At 34.7% G+C, this 16,595-nt stretch overlaps 1 protein-coding gene across 3 annotated transcripts in view; it reads left to right on the top strand.

Moving 5' to 3' along the window:
• NUP62CL (nucleoporin 62 C-terminal like) overlaps nucleotides 1–16,595 on the top strand; it is a 32,556-nt gene that overhangs the window by 12,680 nt on the left and 3,281 nt on the right. For 2 of the 3 annotated variants that reach the window (XM_033408819.2, XM_049704364.1), the window contains exons 6-7: nucleotides 1,084–1,195; nucleotides 4,948–5,014. In XM_033408819.2, coding sequence (XP_033264710.2) covers nucleotides 1,084–1,195; nucleotides 4,948–5,014 — 179 coding nt within the window. Of the gene's footprint in view, nucleotides 1–1,083; nucleotides 1,196–3,837; nucleotides 3,959–4,947; nucleotides 5,015–16,595 lie in introns of all 3 variants that reach the window. The other variant, XR_007474692.1, reaches the window with a different exon arrangement.

The following is a 16,595-nucleotide window of genomic DNA, read 5'->3' as shown; positions in this document are numbered from 1 at the left end:
AGGAGAACTTGTATGAATGGCTACATAAACTAGATTGAGGTTAAATCTGACTCATTTTATCAATGGCTTATTAGTGAGTCAAGACTGAGCTTATTTTTTAAAACCTTGCAAGTTAGCTTTTTTGTAGGTGCATTAAATGTGGTAAGTACAGCTAATCTGTATGGACCCTAGTTCTGTTTCTGCTTTTGTATTTCAGCCTTTGTGAATATTTCTTTCCTTTGCATTGACTATTCTATGCATTCTATCATTTTTGGGGGGAAACATAGATTTACATTTTCAGCCATGAGATCCTAACTGTAGGTTGAAGAAATAATTGAAACATTAGGTTCTTTCCAATTGCTTTTAGGTAGTCAGATTTACATTGTGTTGGAATCTTTACTAGAATCTTCAACAATCTAGGCAACCAATTACCTATAAGTACTTTGGGACAGAAAAGCAGTAGATGGTTATCAATAAATCTAATTGAATTATTTAATATTTATAGACGTTAAGATTGAAAAATCCTCTGGTCACTTTAATTCTTATAAACATATTCATTGACTAGGTTAAGAGTGTGTGTGTGTGTGTGTGTGTGTGTGTGTGTGTGTGTGTGCATGCACAAATAGTTGGTGTGGAAATCTTGTGAATTTAGCCAACTAATCAATTTGTTGTGAACTTAGCAGATTTATCTGCCTTTGATTATTGTGAATCTCATTTCTTAAAATATCTTTTGTTGGATGATGGAGGATATTTGTATAAGGTTTTACTTTGAAAATTTATGTATTCAAAATTGTTGAAGACATCTCAGCATTTACTAAATATTGCCAAACACCAAATAACTTCTCACATATCTAAGTGACCTATGGGTTTATTCTGATACCTAAAAAGAGGGTAAATAGGTGACTGTAAAAATGACAAGATGGATAAAAGCCTTCACCTATGGAGTCTTTTTAGAATATGGTCATGAATGCTACATCCATTAAAATGAGAAGGTAGGGGAACTGGGGCAAATCCAGTTGGTGGTATCATTCTTTGTATGTCAGTAACAGTGCATAGTGGAGAAAACATTTCTGGTTAATCCCTTTATTTTACCTACCTTTTCAGTTACCAGTTAGCAGAAGATGTATATGCTCGGCTGAAACGAACGGCCCAAGATCTCAAGGACATTATTGAGTACCTGAATACATTTGGAAGTCCTGCTGACACTACTGGCCCGGTGTGTTAACTGCTTTATCTATTTAGGCAACCAGAATTTAGTATGAAATTAGCATTCTGTCGTTCCTTTAGCTAGTTACCTTCTCCTGTCCACTGTAGTGCTCCTTACCTGCCTCCAGATATATGAAGCTTTTGGGTGTAGTTAGTGGGGCAGGAAATATTTAGGAGCAGAAAAGGTTGTAAGTTTTTTTGGTTATTCCCAGGAGGGTAAAAAAAATTACTGTTCTCCCAAAATTTTCAGGGTTTTCTCTCTGTTCTTCCTATAAGTATGTCCTTGTTCTTTTTTTTTTTTTTTTTTTTTTGCGGTATGCGGGCCTCTCACTGCTGTGGCCTCTCCTGTTGTGGAGCACAGGCTCCGGACGCGCAGGCTCAGCAGCCATGGCTCACGAGCCCAGCCGCTCTGCGGCATGTGGGATCTTCCCGGACCGGGGCACGAACCCGTGTCCCCTGCATCGGCAGGCGGACTCCCAACCACTGCACCACCAGGGAAGCCCTGTCCTTGTTCTTATTTTTCTGTTCACTTACTCGTTAGCTAGTTTATCCTTCCTTTTACATATTAATCTATATATTCATATAACTGTAAGTGTGTATATATACATATATCTGTATGTATATACATGTTTGAGTCTGTTAGGTATATCCAGGCAATCCTTAACTTATAATTAGGATATATCTCAAAAGTTTGATAAGTCAACTATAAGACTTAAAAATATATTTTTCCATAGATATTTGTTAAGTATGCTTATTAGGTTTCCACCTGCCTTGTGGAATCCTAGTTAACTCATAATGTAAATTTATTGTAACATGAGAAAATACAGCAGAGACTCCAATTAGAGAGTTGAGATTTTTGAGTTAATTTGGAGGTAAGGAAGGACTGGTTTATTTTCGTTTTTCTATACTCTAATTAAAGAGCTTATTTCCTCAACCTTTCCCTATTGTCTTAGCTGCTAAATGGAGTCCTCCCTTTCCCCTCTCCCACCCCATGACAGTGACGGTTAGAGGAATCTCCCCTTGTGGGAGCTTCCATTGTACTTTCTATCAGTTGATTATAATTAGGAGTGGAGCCAGGAGCTGGATAGGCGAGGATGAGTGACCTATCTGTAAGTAGTAATTATTCTTTAGTGAGCTCTTTGTCAATTATACATAGACAGTTCTTTATCTATATACATATTACTAGCTTTTTTAATTAGAAAGAGAGCATGGTATAGTTGAGAAAGCACTAGAATTTTATTCAAGTCACTTAATCTCTCTGGGTCTTAGCTCCTTTTGCAGAATGTCAAGGGTGGACTAAATGATCTTGAAGTCTCCTCCAGCTGTAAAAATTATGCCATTCCCTACTTTGCGTGAATCTAAAATTGAATAATTACAAATATAAATTAGTCTGGGATTATACATGCTACCATCTTCCTGTGTTCATGCAGATGCAGGAGTTGACAATATAGGTTTTCTTTTTAGTGAAAGATTAGATCACCATTGTGATTCTAAAATTCAAAATTGTTTTGTTGTCATAGAACTTTGATGCATAGATAAATACATGCATACTTAGACATGAAGCAGAGTTGATGTCTAATCTCTCTGTGTTGAATTAATATAAAATGAGTGTTCTGAACAGAGTAAGTAAAAGGAGACTGTAATCCCATCCTTATCCTTTTTCTCTGCTTAGCCTTGGATTGTTTTATTTTATTTTAGTAGTGGGGAGTAAATGATTTGAGTCTTTTGTTTTTTGTTTTTACTGGCAAGGGTGATTGAGATGTTTAAGATGAGTGAATTAAAGGATAATTGCTTCTTGATAGCAGGACAAAAGAAGCAAGAGATCAGCAACAATTCATCTCTTTTCTCAGATAGCATAAATCATTGGACAGGAAGCAGAGAAAACATTTGTTGAACAATAATATTCTTGTAGATAATTAAGTGTAACCAGATCAACAGAGCTTTGTTATTGTGGACCATACACCAGGGTAGAAAAATACCAAGTATGTTCAACAGTATTCACGATGATGAGACTTACCTGTTTATTTTCACCATTTTTGAGGGGAGATAGGAAAGACCACCTAATTTCTAAAATTTTTATTAAGCAAGTTCATATTATGGTATATGATATTCAGCCTCATATTTTTATAAAAATTCATTGTTCCAACTACAAATTATATTTCTGTTTGTTATATTAAGATACACTGAATTTGCTGTTTTTATTACATACTGTTTAAGTGTGGTAACATTTTCATTTCTTCTTGTTTTCAGTATTGTCCTGGACTTTGCCAGAGTATTTGTCAAAAGTGTTCTAACATTTTTAAAAGGATTAGTATTTTTGTTACAAAGTTAATGCATATGCTTATTCCATGTATTAAGCTCGGGAAATATGGAAATCTGTAAAGAAAAGTAAAACACCTGTGTTACCAGTACTATGCTGATATATTAGTGTATTTCTTCCAAGTATTTTTGCTATGCTGGTAAAAATACTTATTTTCTTTTAAATAGCTTCGGAAACATACCTATATAAAGTTTTGGATTCTGTCTTCATTTAATATTCTTTCATAGTATTTTCCCAAAATTTTAACCATTCTTTGAAAATATGGTTTTAATGACTCTATAACATTTCATTAGAGATGACTTTACCATAATATATTTAATCATTTTTTATAGATGGAGATATTGTTTCAAATTTTTACCACTGTGAAATTAACCTGTAATGACCAGTTGTGTGTTTAGGTTTCATTACTTCCTCTGGATAGATTTCTAGAAGTAGAATATACTGAGTTAAAAGGTATGAATGTTTTAAGACTTTGGTATATATTGCAAAAATTTACATTTTGAAGGGCTGGGTCAATTTATATTACCATAGGCTGTATATGAATGTACCTATTTCCCCCACACACTTGACAACTGAGTATTACCGTTTATTAAAAATTGCTATTTGGAAATCTTGCCACTTGTGACAACATGGATGGACCTTGAGGGCATTATGCAAAGTAAAATAAGTCAGATAGAGAAAGACAAATACCATATGATCTCTCTTAAATATGGAATTTGAGAACAAAAACTAAAACTAAACCAAGCTCATAGATACACAGAACAGATTGGTGGTTGCCAGCGGCTGGAGGTAGGTGGTGGGCAAAATGGCTGAAGGGGGTCAAAAAGTACAAACTTCTAGTTATAAAATAAATAAGTCATGGTGGCTATAGTTAATAATAATACTGTATTATATATTTGAAAATTGATAAAAGACTAGATTGGAAAAGTCCTCATCACAAAAAAAAACTTTTTTTGTAACTGTATGGTGGATGTTAACTAGACTTAATGTGGTGATCATTTCACAATATATATGAATATCAAATCATTACTGTATACACCTGAAACTAATATAATGTTACATATGTCAGTTATACCTCAATAAAAAAGTTGATTACCTTTTTTAAAAAGGTAATATTTTAAAAATTATTATATGAAGTTCTTGTCCTGTCAAATGTCTCTTAATGTTCTTTACTTATTTTTGTACTATAGAAGTCAGTGTTTTATTGAATTATAGAAGTTGAATTCTTGACAGTTACAAAATAGATTGAACTAATATATAGATGTAATGAACATTACAAATATAAAATAGCAAAAAAAACCCATGCAATTAATATTTAGCACATTCTCAGTCAATTTCTTACCAGAAGAAATGAAAATAACTTCCTAATTTCAATTTTTTATGTTTTTTTAATTTACCATATCAGAAAAATCATAATCTAAAAATCCTGTGTGTGTTTTTAGCTCCAGCAGATCTGCAAAATTCTGAATGCTCATATGGACTTTCTACAATGGATTCATCAGACTTCAGGTGGGAGTTTATTTGTACCCCAAGTTATCTGTAAGTAGAAAATGTGATACAAGTCAGGTTTTGTGCACCATGACCACACTCAAATAAGAGCTCAGTTGTAGGGGTATTAACACATGGTATGTCTATATTAATTCTGAAGAACCGTAATTGCTTATTTTTATAAAATGAAACACAGGAAGGATAAACTAGAAACTGATGAAAATAGGGGATGTTTAGGAATGAGGTGGAGGAGATAGGGATAGAAACAGTGCTTCTGTTATTTATACAATTTTGACTTCTGGACCATATAAAAGTTTAAATACTCAAAAATTTAAATTAAGCCAAAAATAATGGGAAGAAAGACAAATGCTAAAATTGAATACAAAATGAAAACAAATAAATCTGTGTAACTAATCTATAACATAAACGTGCAGCTCAGATAACTTTTGTACATAGTGTTCTTGATGATGCATCCTTGGTAGGATGTAATCTTAATGATAAAAAGAACTGCAAAGAAATCTTAAGCTATCTTAGTAAGCTTATCATTAGTTTCAGAATTATACTATGTATTATATATGCATGTGGTATAATATTACTACCATTATATATATTATAGTAGAAAGCAAATGCACAAGTATATTGATAATAGAAACCAAGATTTTCATTGAAAGATAAAAGAGATATATTTTTCTTCCTTTCATATTTTTATTATAAATTTGAATTGCAAACATCAGTATGAATTCCTATTTCCTTTTTCTGTACATGGAAGGGGCCAAGAAGCAATGACACATCCTGATAGCAGTGAGCACATCTAACACCTAGATCTTGGTTTCTAAATACCATTACGATTAAAAGGAACCTTGGAGAAATATCTGATCTCAGGTCTCAGGCAGGGAAAGTACAGGGTGAGTTTGGCACTTTTCATGCCAGAAAACAAAGATTGTTCAACGACTTATGAGATTATATCAGGATACAAGATTGTGCTTTAATGGGCTTCTACTGGCCAAATCAGGTTTCAGCATCAAAAAGAATAATGACAGTGATGGATTATAACACATGGAGGGAGAAAAACTCATGAGTCCACAGTGATACTCCAAAAAAAAAAAAAAAAGAGAGAGAGAGAGAGAGAGAGAAATGGAAGGTACAGGGAAAAGTCTTTATAGACCCATGGCAGCTAATAATTATAGAAGGAATGATAGGATTAGAGAACCACCATTAAAAACACTTTCAACAGAATACATTTATTAAGCTTTCCCTGATCTTGAGTACTCGGCCTCATTTATAAAATGTTTCAACTGTCAGTCATTTCTTGGCAGAAAAAATATACTAGCAGGAAATGAACCAAATATAAATTGCAAGTTACTGAATTATTTTTAAAATTTTATTTAGGTATAATTTATATACCTCATTTTAATTTAATTTATATACACTCATTTTAATTGTACAATTTAATGAGAAAGCCACCATGTTGTAGCCCCAGCTCAATGATTGAATGATTCAGGCAAGGGTCATCAAGGGATGCTAAAACCATTGAATTTAAAATTGTTGGGGAACAGGATATTTGCATAGTCTCAAAAATATTACTCTACACATTACTTAAAAATTACAAAGGAGCAAATGTACCTTTGCAACAGTGCTGACAAGTACCACTTCAATCAAGTGATCAAATCTAATATCACCAATAGTGGGATAATGACATTGTTTGCCTCTTGATCTGACATGAGAAGTGCACAATATCCCATATGTAGTATTCTTTTTAAAAATGTTTGACCTGAGTCTAATAATAAGAAAATAATCAGACATTCTATGTGTGAGACATTCTGGAAGAAAATGTAGTGTTCTTACCAAAAATGTTTAACTGAATCAAGTCACAAGAAAATAATCAGTCTATGCATGAGACATGCTGAAAGATAATTGGCTTGGACTCTTGAAAAATCAGTCATGGGAAACCAAAAAATTCAAAACAAAAAAATTGAGAGGATTTTGTAGATTAAAAGAAATATAACAATCAAGTCTACCATATTAACTTTGATTAGATACTGGATTAAAGCCAAGAAGACATTATTTAGAACAATTGGGGAAATTGAATTTGGACTACACATAAAATATTAAGGAATTTTTTATTTTCTTATATGTCTTACTGTGGTTATGTAGGAAAATATTTTTATTCTTAGAAGCTGCATGCTACGTTATTTAGAGAAGTGTCATATCTCTAGTTCTGTTTCAAGTGGTTCAACCAAAATCATTTGTGGAGAGAAAAAGATGGAGCGATTTGTGGCAAAATGGTAACAGTGGGTTAATCCAGGGAAAGCGTATATAAGTTTGTGACTTTTACTATTCTCTCAACTTTTTAATAGATTTAAAATAAAAATTGGTAGAAAGTGATTTTTATAGACTTTTGCCTAAATATGGAATATATTGAGACCTCAGTAATTGAGACAAATGGGGGCTAGTTAGCCAATCAGAGTTACTACTTTTAAAGATGTAGTATGAAAATAATACAAATCTTGTTTGGCTTTATAGATTCCTCATTCTCTACATTAATAGAGGTCATCAACCATGAACTTCCTTTGCTTCTTTCCCTTCCAAACATACCTATATCATCATCATCCATCTTTACTTCTTTCTTTCCTGTGTTCTATTGCTTTCTAAACTGTGTTTTGAATCATCAGAGGGAAGTTAAATTCTATATTGCTTTAGTATTAATTACCTGAGAGGGAGAGGTTTCTGAGTCAGACAGATATGGATTCAAGTCAAGGTATTACTACTTAATAGTTGTGTGAGCTCAACTGTTACTTAATCTCTCTGAGTCTGTATCCTTATTTTAAAAATGAGGGCCAATATTTACCTTTTAGGGCTTTTGTAAGGATTAAAGGAAGCAAAATTGAACTTTCCTTGAGCAGTGCCTGGCTCATGGTTGGTGCTCAGTAAATGACAGAAGCAGAACTGGTTGTCAGAGTTTACTGTACATAGGAGGGGCGGGGTAGGGAGAAGGACAAGAATGGTCATATGGTTCAAAAGGTAGCTATTAAATGAGTCTAGAGAAAGCAGTTCCGCATAGATTATCATTGAAAACCACTTACCTAGAGAAGTTGTTAAGAACAGCTGAGATGTGGGAGAATGTCAGTGGCTAGAAAACACTGAGGAATGAGATCATACAAAGTTTGACTCAGTTGTATTCCTCTCTGTTGCATATTTTCCTACAATGAGCGATGCTTCTTGGATAGAGTTGGGGGGGATGTCAAAATGTAATTAGGTAAAGAAAGATTATAGTGATTTTTTTTTCTCTTGGCTGAGATCCTCTTTGTCATAAATGAAATCTCAAGGCTCTCAGCCAGTGTTTTCCTACTGATAAAATTAAGGTTGTTAGTGCTACAAAGAACTTACTTTATTATGTAAATGAAGAAACTGTGGTTCAGAGAAGTTAAATGACTTCCCTAAGAACACACAGTTAATTAGTGGCAGAGCTAGGACCAGAATCTAAATTTCCTAATTATCAGAACAGTATTCTTTCTACTGGTATGCTCTTAAAACAATTCTAATGTAGGCATCACTGGATATAAAAACAAATCTTAATCATTTACCTAACAGTAGAGGACATGGGTTTTCAAAGTATGATAATGGTAGTACTTGAGTAGGATGTAAGTTCTAGGTGTCTGAGTAAAGTTTCAGTCAACACAGGGTAAAAAGGGTAAGACAATGGAGAGTAATGATTACTTGGAGGTACTTTTCTGCTAAAATTTGAGTTGAGATGGAGGGGCCATGAGAGCTCATACAGGTTCCCAAATTAGATGGGGAAGCCATGATAATGGAAAAAAGCCTGGTGATTCTTGATACTGTGGGCTCCTTTTTTGCTGTTCCCACAAGGAACCTTTCCTTTTCATATCAGGAAAAGACATGATCAAGGAATGGAGAGTGGCAGGATTTAATCATGCTAAGAGAAGGGTTTTTTTGTTGTTGGTTTATTTTACTTTTTAATAATTAAGGGGTCATGTCTGCTGAAATGGTCTGTGGACTGAGAAGTTTTAAGGTTAAACTTCTTAATGAGTCTCTTTATTCACATCCAAATAATAGTTATAAAAAACTAATACATGTGTTATTTTAACAATAGAAATAAGGTAATTTTTTTAATTAAAGAGAAATCTCTAACAGTAAGGTTTGTTTTAAATAAAAATGGTTTTAAAGCCAAAATCTCTATCTTGGAAGGTTTCTGGGAAATATTTTTATGATTTGATATCTTTAATGACAGTACAAATTTTTTTCTGCTATAAAACATAACTGTTATGCTATGTACTTAACTTAAAAATCAGCTTATCTTTAAAAGTGATTTGAAAATCATACACTACAGTTTATATGTTAAAATATTACACTGTCCAATCAACTTTTCAATATCTATGAGTAAGCAGAGAACCAGGCCCCTTTCTTCCTCTAACCCATATAGAACTGACTGATGGAACCAAACTAGGAAGAGATAAGTTTAAGGGTATTGAATTAAGGGAGTGTCTGAACATGTACTGCTGTTGACCAGTTTTAAAATTTGATACTTATCCATTTTTTAACATTTTCTTTGCTTCTTTTCCTCATGATTAATATAGCTAATTGAGAGTTAATAGTAACTATAGTCAAATACTAGTTCCCTCTCTTGTCTTTCTCTTTATACAAATTTACGGCATTGTTTCGAGGTTGGCTTGATGGCAACGCTGCAGTCACACATCTGTCTTCTCAGTTGGCAGTCATTGAAACTGCAGCAACTCCAGCTCTGCTGGGACCACTTATGACAGAGTTGAAAGTCAATCTGAGCCAATTTGTTATTCATTTTAAATATATGGAGCTACTTCTTTTAGAGGAGGGAGGTAGGACTGAAGGGTAGGCGTTTTTTGTTTCTTCATATACCAAACCTTGTCATGTCCGTTAATATTTATCAAACACCATAATAAAGGGGTGGGCAGTGGAAAATCTTATGCAAGTCGTTATTTGAAAGTTCCTTGAGTATTTTCATGGCATTTGTTTCTTTCATGAAGTGTCCCAAAGCTTCATGACTAAAATGTATTTCATCCATAATCATTGCAGTCTCCTATGGGTTAGAGCCCCATAATTATTTAATAGCTGCTCACAACATTTAGACTGCTATTTATGGCAGAAGGAGAAGAATCTTCAGAGTAACTAAAAATGCCATAAGGAATTTTGTGGTATTTCTACAATATAGTTCTATTAGCAGTGGTCTGTGAACACCTTATTTACTTTTGGCATAAAACATACTTAGTCGTCTAGCGTGACTCTACTACCTTGCATAAAACGCCTTCAGAATCATTTTAGAGAAGCAGCTTTTTGTGATACGTCATAATCATACCTCATTTTCACCCAATGTTAATATTTATTGTTTGCGGGATTATTTTAAATTAGATTTTTCAGGGCCGGGCATGTTGTTATCTTTTTTTAAAAAATTGAGGTATATTTGACATATAGCATTATATTAGTTTCAGGTGCACAGCATGATTCAATATTTGTATACATTGCCAAACCATCACCACAATAAGCCTAGTCAACATCCATCACCTTACATAGATAGAAAAAAAAAATTGTTTTTCTTGCAGTGAGAACTTTTAAGATCTACTCTCTTAGCAACCTTCAAGTATGCAATACAGTATTATTAACTATAGTTACCATGCTGTATTTTTTAAGAAGCTTTGGTCCAGATAAGAAATGCTTTAAAAAATTTTTTTATTAATTACTTTCAGCCCTCTCATATCTGAAGAGTATCTAATGCCGACATGCCAAAAGATGCCTTTGGATTCCAATCAAAGTGTCTTCTTCCTAGTTCATCTTTTATAATAGAATCTGATTTACTGATTAAGCTGGTTTCTTTTACCTCTTCTTTTTCTGAAGTTCTTTGGGAAATCTTGGTGACATTGGTTGATCGATGAGGTCATCTCTTATGTTCTGGAGTGTAATGTTCCACTTTAGATACTTGAGAGGCTCTTGATCTGTCAGAGATGTGGTAACAACACAAAGACTCACTTTAGAGGTCTGTTAAGCTCAACAGAGACAGGTACTTACTTGCTTCTTCCCATTGCAGTTAACTGAAAGGTATTTTATTTATTTCCATTGTTTAATGAGCTACCTGCTCATCTCTGCTCCTCTTTACAGACAAAATAGATTTATTATCACACCATTGTTCCTTAATTCTAAAGAATTTCTTGTAGGTTAGATTAGGATACTGAGATTAAAAATGATCAAGACTTCAGCTTCTGTTAGGAAAGAGTGCGTGATGGTTAACATTCTCAGAGCTCCTCTTCCCAAACTTCCTTTCTATATGTAAATCCAGATTTGAAATACACTCAATACATCTGCAAAATTAGATTTCTCACTAATCCTCCTTATGTACATTTTGTGCCCAAGTGAATTTCCTCAAGCTGGAGAGTCTCCCCAGATGAATTATATGTAACATGATTTAAATCACTCCCAAATAGCAGAATTTATATTGTTTGTGAGGTATACAGATTTTTCTCCAAAGCAATTTTCTTCCTGTTAGTGACTAAAAACTATAAATATACTGAAGCCTTGCTATAACGCAGTTTTGGGGCCCACGCTCTGTGGCTACCTCATAGATAAAGTGGCCTGATAGTATTTCACCAATGAAATCTCCCCAGTTGGGATTCAGATAGGCCTGTCTTATTTTGAGCACTTCAGTGTTTGAAGGGACAACAAACAGTGTTATGATGTGGTGCCAGATAGTACTTTTTATTTAAAAATTTCCCAGCATTTGACAAACAGATGCACTGTAACAAAAAAGCGCTCTTAGATGGGAGTCTGAAGATAATGAGTCCTAGTGTCAATTTTCATTAGTTTTGGCCTTTGGAAAGCCACTGAACCTTCTTGAGTTTTTAGTTATTCTCTTCATCCTAGGATATTGTGGGAATCAAATAAGGTAATATGCATAGACATTTTGAAAACTCAAGTGCCGTATAATGGAAAGTGTTATTTTAGATACAGGTCAAAACCAGAGAGTAGTGACTCTCGATACAAAGCACTTACTATGTGCCAAGGTGCTGTGTTAATCAGCGTAGGAGGTGTAAACATCAGTGGCATGCACCTCTGCCTCGAAAAGGTTCAAAGTGCATGTGTAGGGAGCAGTAAAGAAAGAGAAACCTATCTTTAGTTGGTTCCCTAGAAGAGCTAGAATTTGAAATAAGACTTGAACAGTAAGTAACATTCAACAGGATGACTGCCTGAGAATGACTTCAAATGCAATAATTCTACTATCTTGTCCCCCTCCTGCCCATGCCTCCAAGAACTCACGATACCTTCACCATCTTTTATTTTTGTTCCTTTCCTTTAAATGTATTTTTTATTAATTTTGTGTGAAGGGTAGTGCTATATACAAGAAGAGTGTCTTGTCATCACCAACTTTTTTTTTAAACATCTTTATTGGAGTAAAATTGCTTTACAAAGTTGTGTTAGTTTCTGCTGTATAACAAAGTGAATCAGCTATATGTATACATATATCCCCATATCTCCTCCCTCTTGCATCTCCCTCCGACCCTTCCCATCCCACCCCTCTAGGTGGCCACAAAGCAACGAGCTGATCTCCCTGTGCTGTGCAGCTGCTTCCCACTAGCTACCTATTTTACATTTGGCAGTGTATATATGTCCATGCCACTCTCTCACTTTGTCCCAGCTTACCCTTCCCCCTCCACATGTCCTCAAGTCCATTCTCTGCGTCTGGGTCTTTATTCCTGTCCTGCCCCTAGGTTCATCAGAACCATTTTGTTTTTAGATTCCATATATATGTGTTAGCATACGGTATTTGTTTTTCTCTTTCTGACTTAGTTCACTCTGTATGACAGACTCTAGGTCCATCCACCTCACTACAAATAACTCAATTTCATTTCTTTTTATGGCTGAGTAATATTCCATTGTATATATGTGCCACATCTTCTTTACCATTCATCTGTTGATGGACATTTAGGTTGCTTCCATGTCCTGGCTATTGTAAATAGTGCTGCAGTGAACATTGGAGTGCATGACTCTTTAAATTATGGTTTTCTCAAGGTATATGCCCAGTAGTGGGATTGCTGGGTCATATGGTAGTTCTATTTTTAGTTTTTTAAGGAACCTCCATAATGTTCTCCAAAGTGGCTGTATCAATTTACATTCCCAGCAACAGTGCAAGAGTGTTCCCTTTTCTCCACACCCTATCCAGCATTTATTGTTTCTAGATTTTTTTTTTTTTTGCGGTACGTGTGCCTGTCACTGCTGTGGCCTCTCCCATTGTGGAGGTGATCTCCACGTCTTACTCTTCCACCATCTTGAAGGTCTCCCCCAACACCACCTTAATGTATCAGTGGTGAGATCAGGATGAGAATTCTCATGGCAGAGTGGAGAGCTTCGTATGTTTCTAGAAACACTGTTCTTCCCATCAGATCACAGTTAACAGTAAGAATTCAAGTATATTTATTCTGAGTGTTACTTTAGTTTCAATAACCTGGGAATCTTCTTAAAAGTACCTATGATAAGTGGGAGGACAGTGTTCTCTCTCTCTCTCTCTTTTTCCCCCTCCTTCCCTCTCTTCCTTTCTTCCTCCCTCCCTTCCCCTCTCTCCCCCTTCTTACCTCCTTATTCCACTTTTTGAATGAGAAATAAACCTTAATTAGGTTAAACTTCTGAGATTTCAGGGTTGCTTTTTTTGGGGGGGGGGGTACATGGGCCTCTCACTGTTGTGGCCTCTCCCGTTGCGGAGCACAGGCTCTGGATGCGCAGGCTCAGCAGCCATGGCTCACGGGCCCAGCCGCTCCGCGGCATGTGGGATCTTCCCGGACCAGGGCACGAACCCGTGTCCCCTGCATCGGCAGGTGGACTCTCAACCACTGCGCCACCAGGGAAGCCCCAGGGCTGCTTTTAAACAGCAGCCTAACCTAATACTGAAGTATATTCTACAGTAACTAAAACCTTAAAATCTGTCTTTGGCTTAGCAGGCATGCAACAATGAGGAAACCCATATTGGAAGCTGAAACGATGGCCAACCATATTAAGCAGTGAGAATAAATGTTAAAACTCTTGCCTCACATAAATTGGGGGTCATATTATGTGCATACTCAGCAGGCACTTCTAGAAGAAATTGGGAATCAAAACCTTATTTGTGTGGGTTAGTTTTTTATACTAATTGAAATTTTTATTGAGGTAATTGTGGATTCACATTTAGTGTAAGGAATAATATAGGTCCTGAAGAAATAATATAGAGTTCCTATTTATAATTTACCTAGTTCTCCCCAGTGATAGCATCTTACAAAACTGTAGTACTGTATTGCAACTGGGGTATTAACATTGATAAAATTTGTCTTGTTCAGATTTCTACAGTTTTACTTGTGTGTGTGTGTGTGTGTGTGTGTGCGCGCGCGTGTGTGTGTTTAGTCATATACAATTTTATCCCATGTGTAGGTTTATATATCCACAACCATTGTAAAAATACAGAATAGTTCCATTACTACAAGAATTCCTCATATTCCCCTTTTATTGCCACACCCACCTCCCTCCCACCATATCCCCCCTACTCCCTGCCTCCTAATTCTTGGCAACCACTAATCTATTCTCCCTTTCTAAAATTTTGTCATTTCAAAATACTATATAAGATGAAATCATATAGCATGTAACCTTTAGGGGTTGGCTTTTTTTCACTCAGCATAATTCTCCAGAGATTCATCTAAATTGCTATGTGTATCATTGGTTTGATCCTTTTTGTTGCTGAGTAGTTTTCCATGGTTTAGATGTACTACAGTCTGTTTACACATTTACCTGTTGTAGTACATCTTAGATGTTTCCAGCTTTTGGCTACTTATGAGTAAAGCTTCTATGAATGTTTATGTACAGAGTCTTGTGTGAACATAAGTTTTCATTTCTCTTGGATAGATGCCCAAGAGTGCAATTCCTAGGTCATATGGTAGTTGCGTCTTTAGTTTTATTTTAAAAACGGTTACACTGTTTTCCAGAGAGACTGTACCATTTTACATACCCACCAGAAATGTATGAGTAATCTAATTTGTCTGCATCCTCAACATTTAGTATTTTCACTTTTTTTTTCATTTTAACCATTCTGCTAGATGTGTAGTGAGATCACTGAAGTTTTAATTTGCATTTTCCTAATGGCTAATGATGTGGAACATCTTTTCATGTGCTTATTTGTCATGAGTATATCCTCTTTGATGAAATGTCAGTTCTTGCCTTTTGTCCATTTTCTAATTAGATTTTTTTTTTACTGTTGTTTTGAGAGTTCATTATAGATACTAGTCCTTTGCTAGCTAGGTGGTTTGCATATATTTTCTACTACTCTGTACCTTGTCTCTTCTTAACAGAGTTGTTCACAGGACAAAAGTTTTTAAAATTAAGTCCAGTTTATCAATTTTTCCTTTTATGGATCATGCTTTTGGTGTGAAGTCTAAGAACTTTTTGTGTAGTCCTATATACCCCCAATTTTCTCCTCTGTTTTTTCCTACAAGTTTTATTGTTTTATATTTTATATTTAAGGCTGTGATCCATTTTGAGTTAATTTTTGTATAAGATCTGAGGTTTAGATGAACGTTTTTTTTTCCTCTATGGATATCAAATTGTTTTCTGGGATCTCTATTCCGTAGATCTATATTTCTTTCGCTCCACCAATACCACACTTTCTTAATCAATGTAGCTGTATAGTAAGCCTTAATATCTTGGAGAGTAATTTCTCCCACTTTATTTTTCTCCATCAAGGTTGTTTTAGCTATTTTAATTTCTTTGCATTTCCATGAAAATTTGCTGGGATTTGATAGGAATTACATTAAATTTATAGATCAATTTGGGGGAAAATTGACATCTTTACTGTGTTGATTCTTCTCATCCATGAACATAGTATGTCTCAATATTTATTTAGGTCTTCTTTGAGTTCTTTCATCAGCATTTTGTAATTTTCAGCACCCACATCATGTATATGTTTTGGTTTTGTCAGACTTATACCTAAGTATTTCATTTTATTTGTAGTGATTGTAAATGATATTGTGTTTTAAATTCTGGTTTCCACATGTTCATTTTTAGTACATAAAAACACAATTTTATATGTTGATCTTGTATGCCTGCTGAACTCACTTCTAGGAGTTTGGTATTTTGGGGTTTTGTTTTGTTTTTGATTCCTTGGGATTTTCTACATAAGTAGTTACATCATCTGCAAAAACAGACAATTTTGGTTTTTCCTTCCCCATCTGTATGCTATTTATGTCTTTTTCTCACATTACACTGGTTAGAACTTCAGAACCATGTTGAATAAGAGTGGTGAGAACAAACATCTTTGCCTTGCTTCTGAGTTTAGTCTTTCACTGGAAGTATGATTTTAGGTATAGGTTTTTTTGTAGATGCTTTTTATCAAATTGAGGTAATTCCACTCTTTTCCTGACTTTTTTTATCATTAACTTTTATTATTAATGAGTACTGGATTTTGTCAAATGCTTTCTCTACATCAATTGATATAATCATATGACTTTTCTTCTTTAACTTGTTGATATGGTGGATTACATTGACACATTTTTAAACATTGATTCAACCTTACATTTATGGAATAAATTCTACTTGGTCCTGGTTT

This window comes from Orcinus orca, chromosome X (genome assembly GCF_937001465.1).
Source record: "Orcinus orca chromosome X, mOrcOrc1.1, whole genome shotgun sequence".
Classification (NCBI taxonomy): domain Eukaryota; kingdom Metazoa; phylum Chordata; class Mammalia; order Artiodactyla; family Delphinidae; genus Orcinus; species Orcinus orca.
The sequence above is the reverse complement of the archived record's forward strand: the minus strand, read 5'-3'. Positions and strand labels throughout refer to the sequence as shown.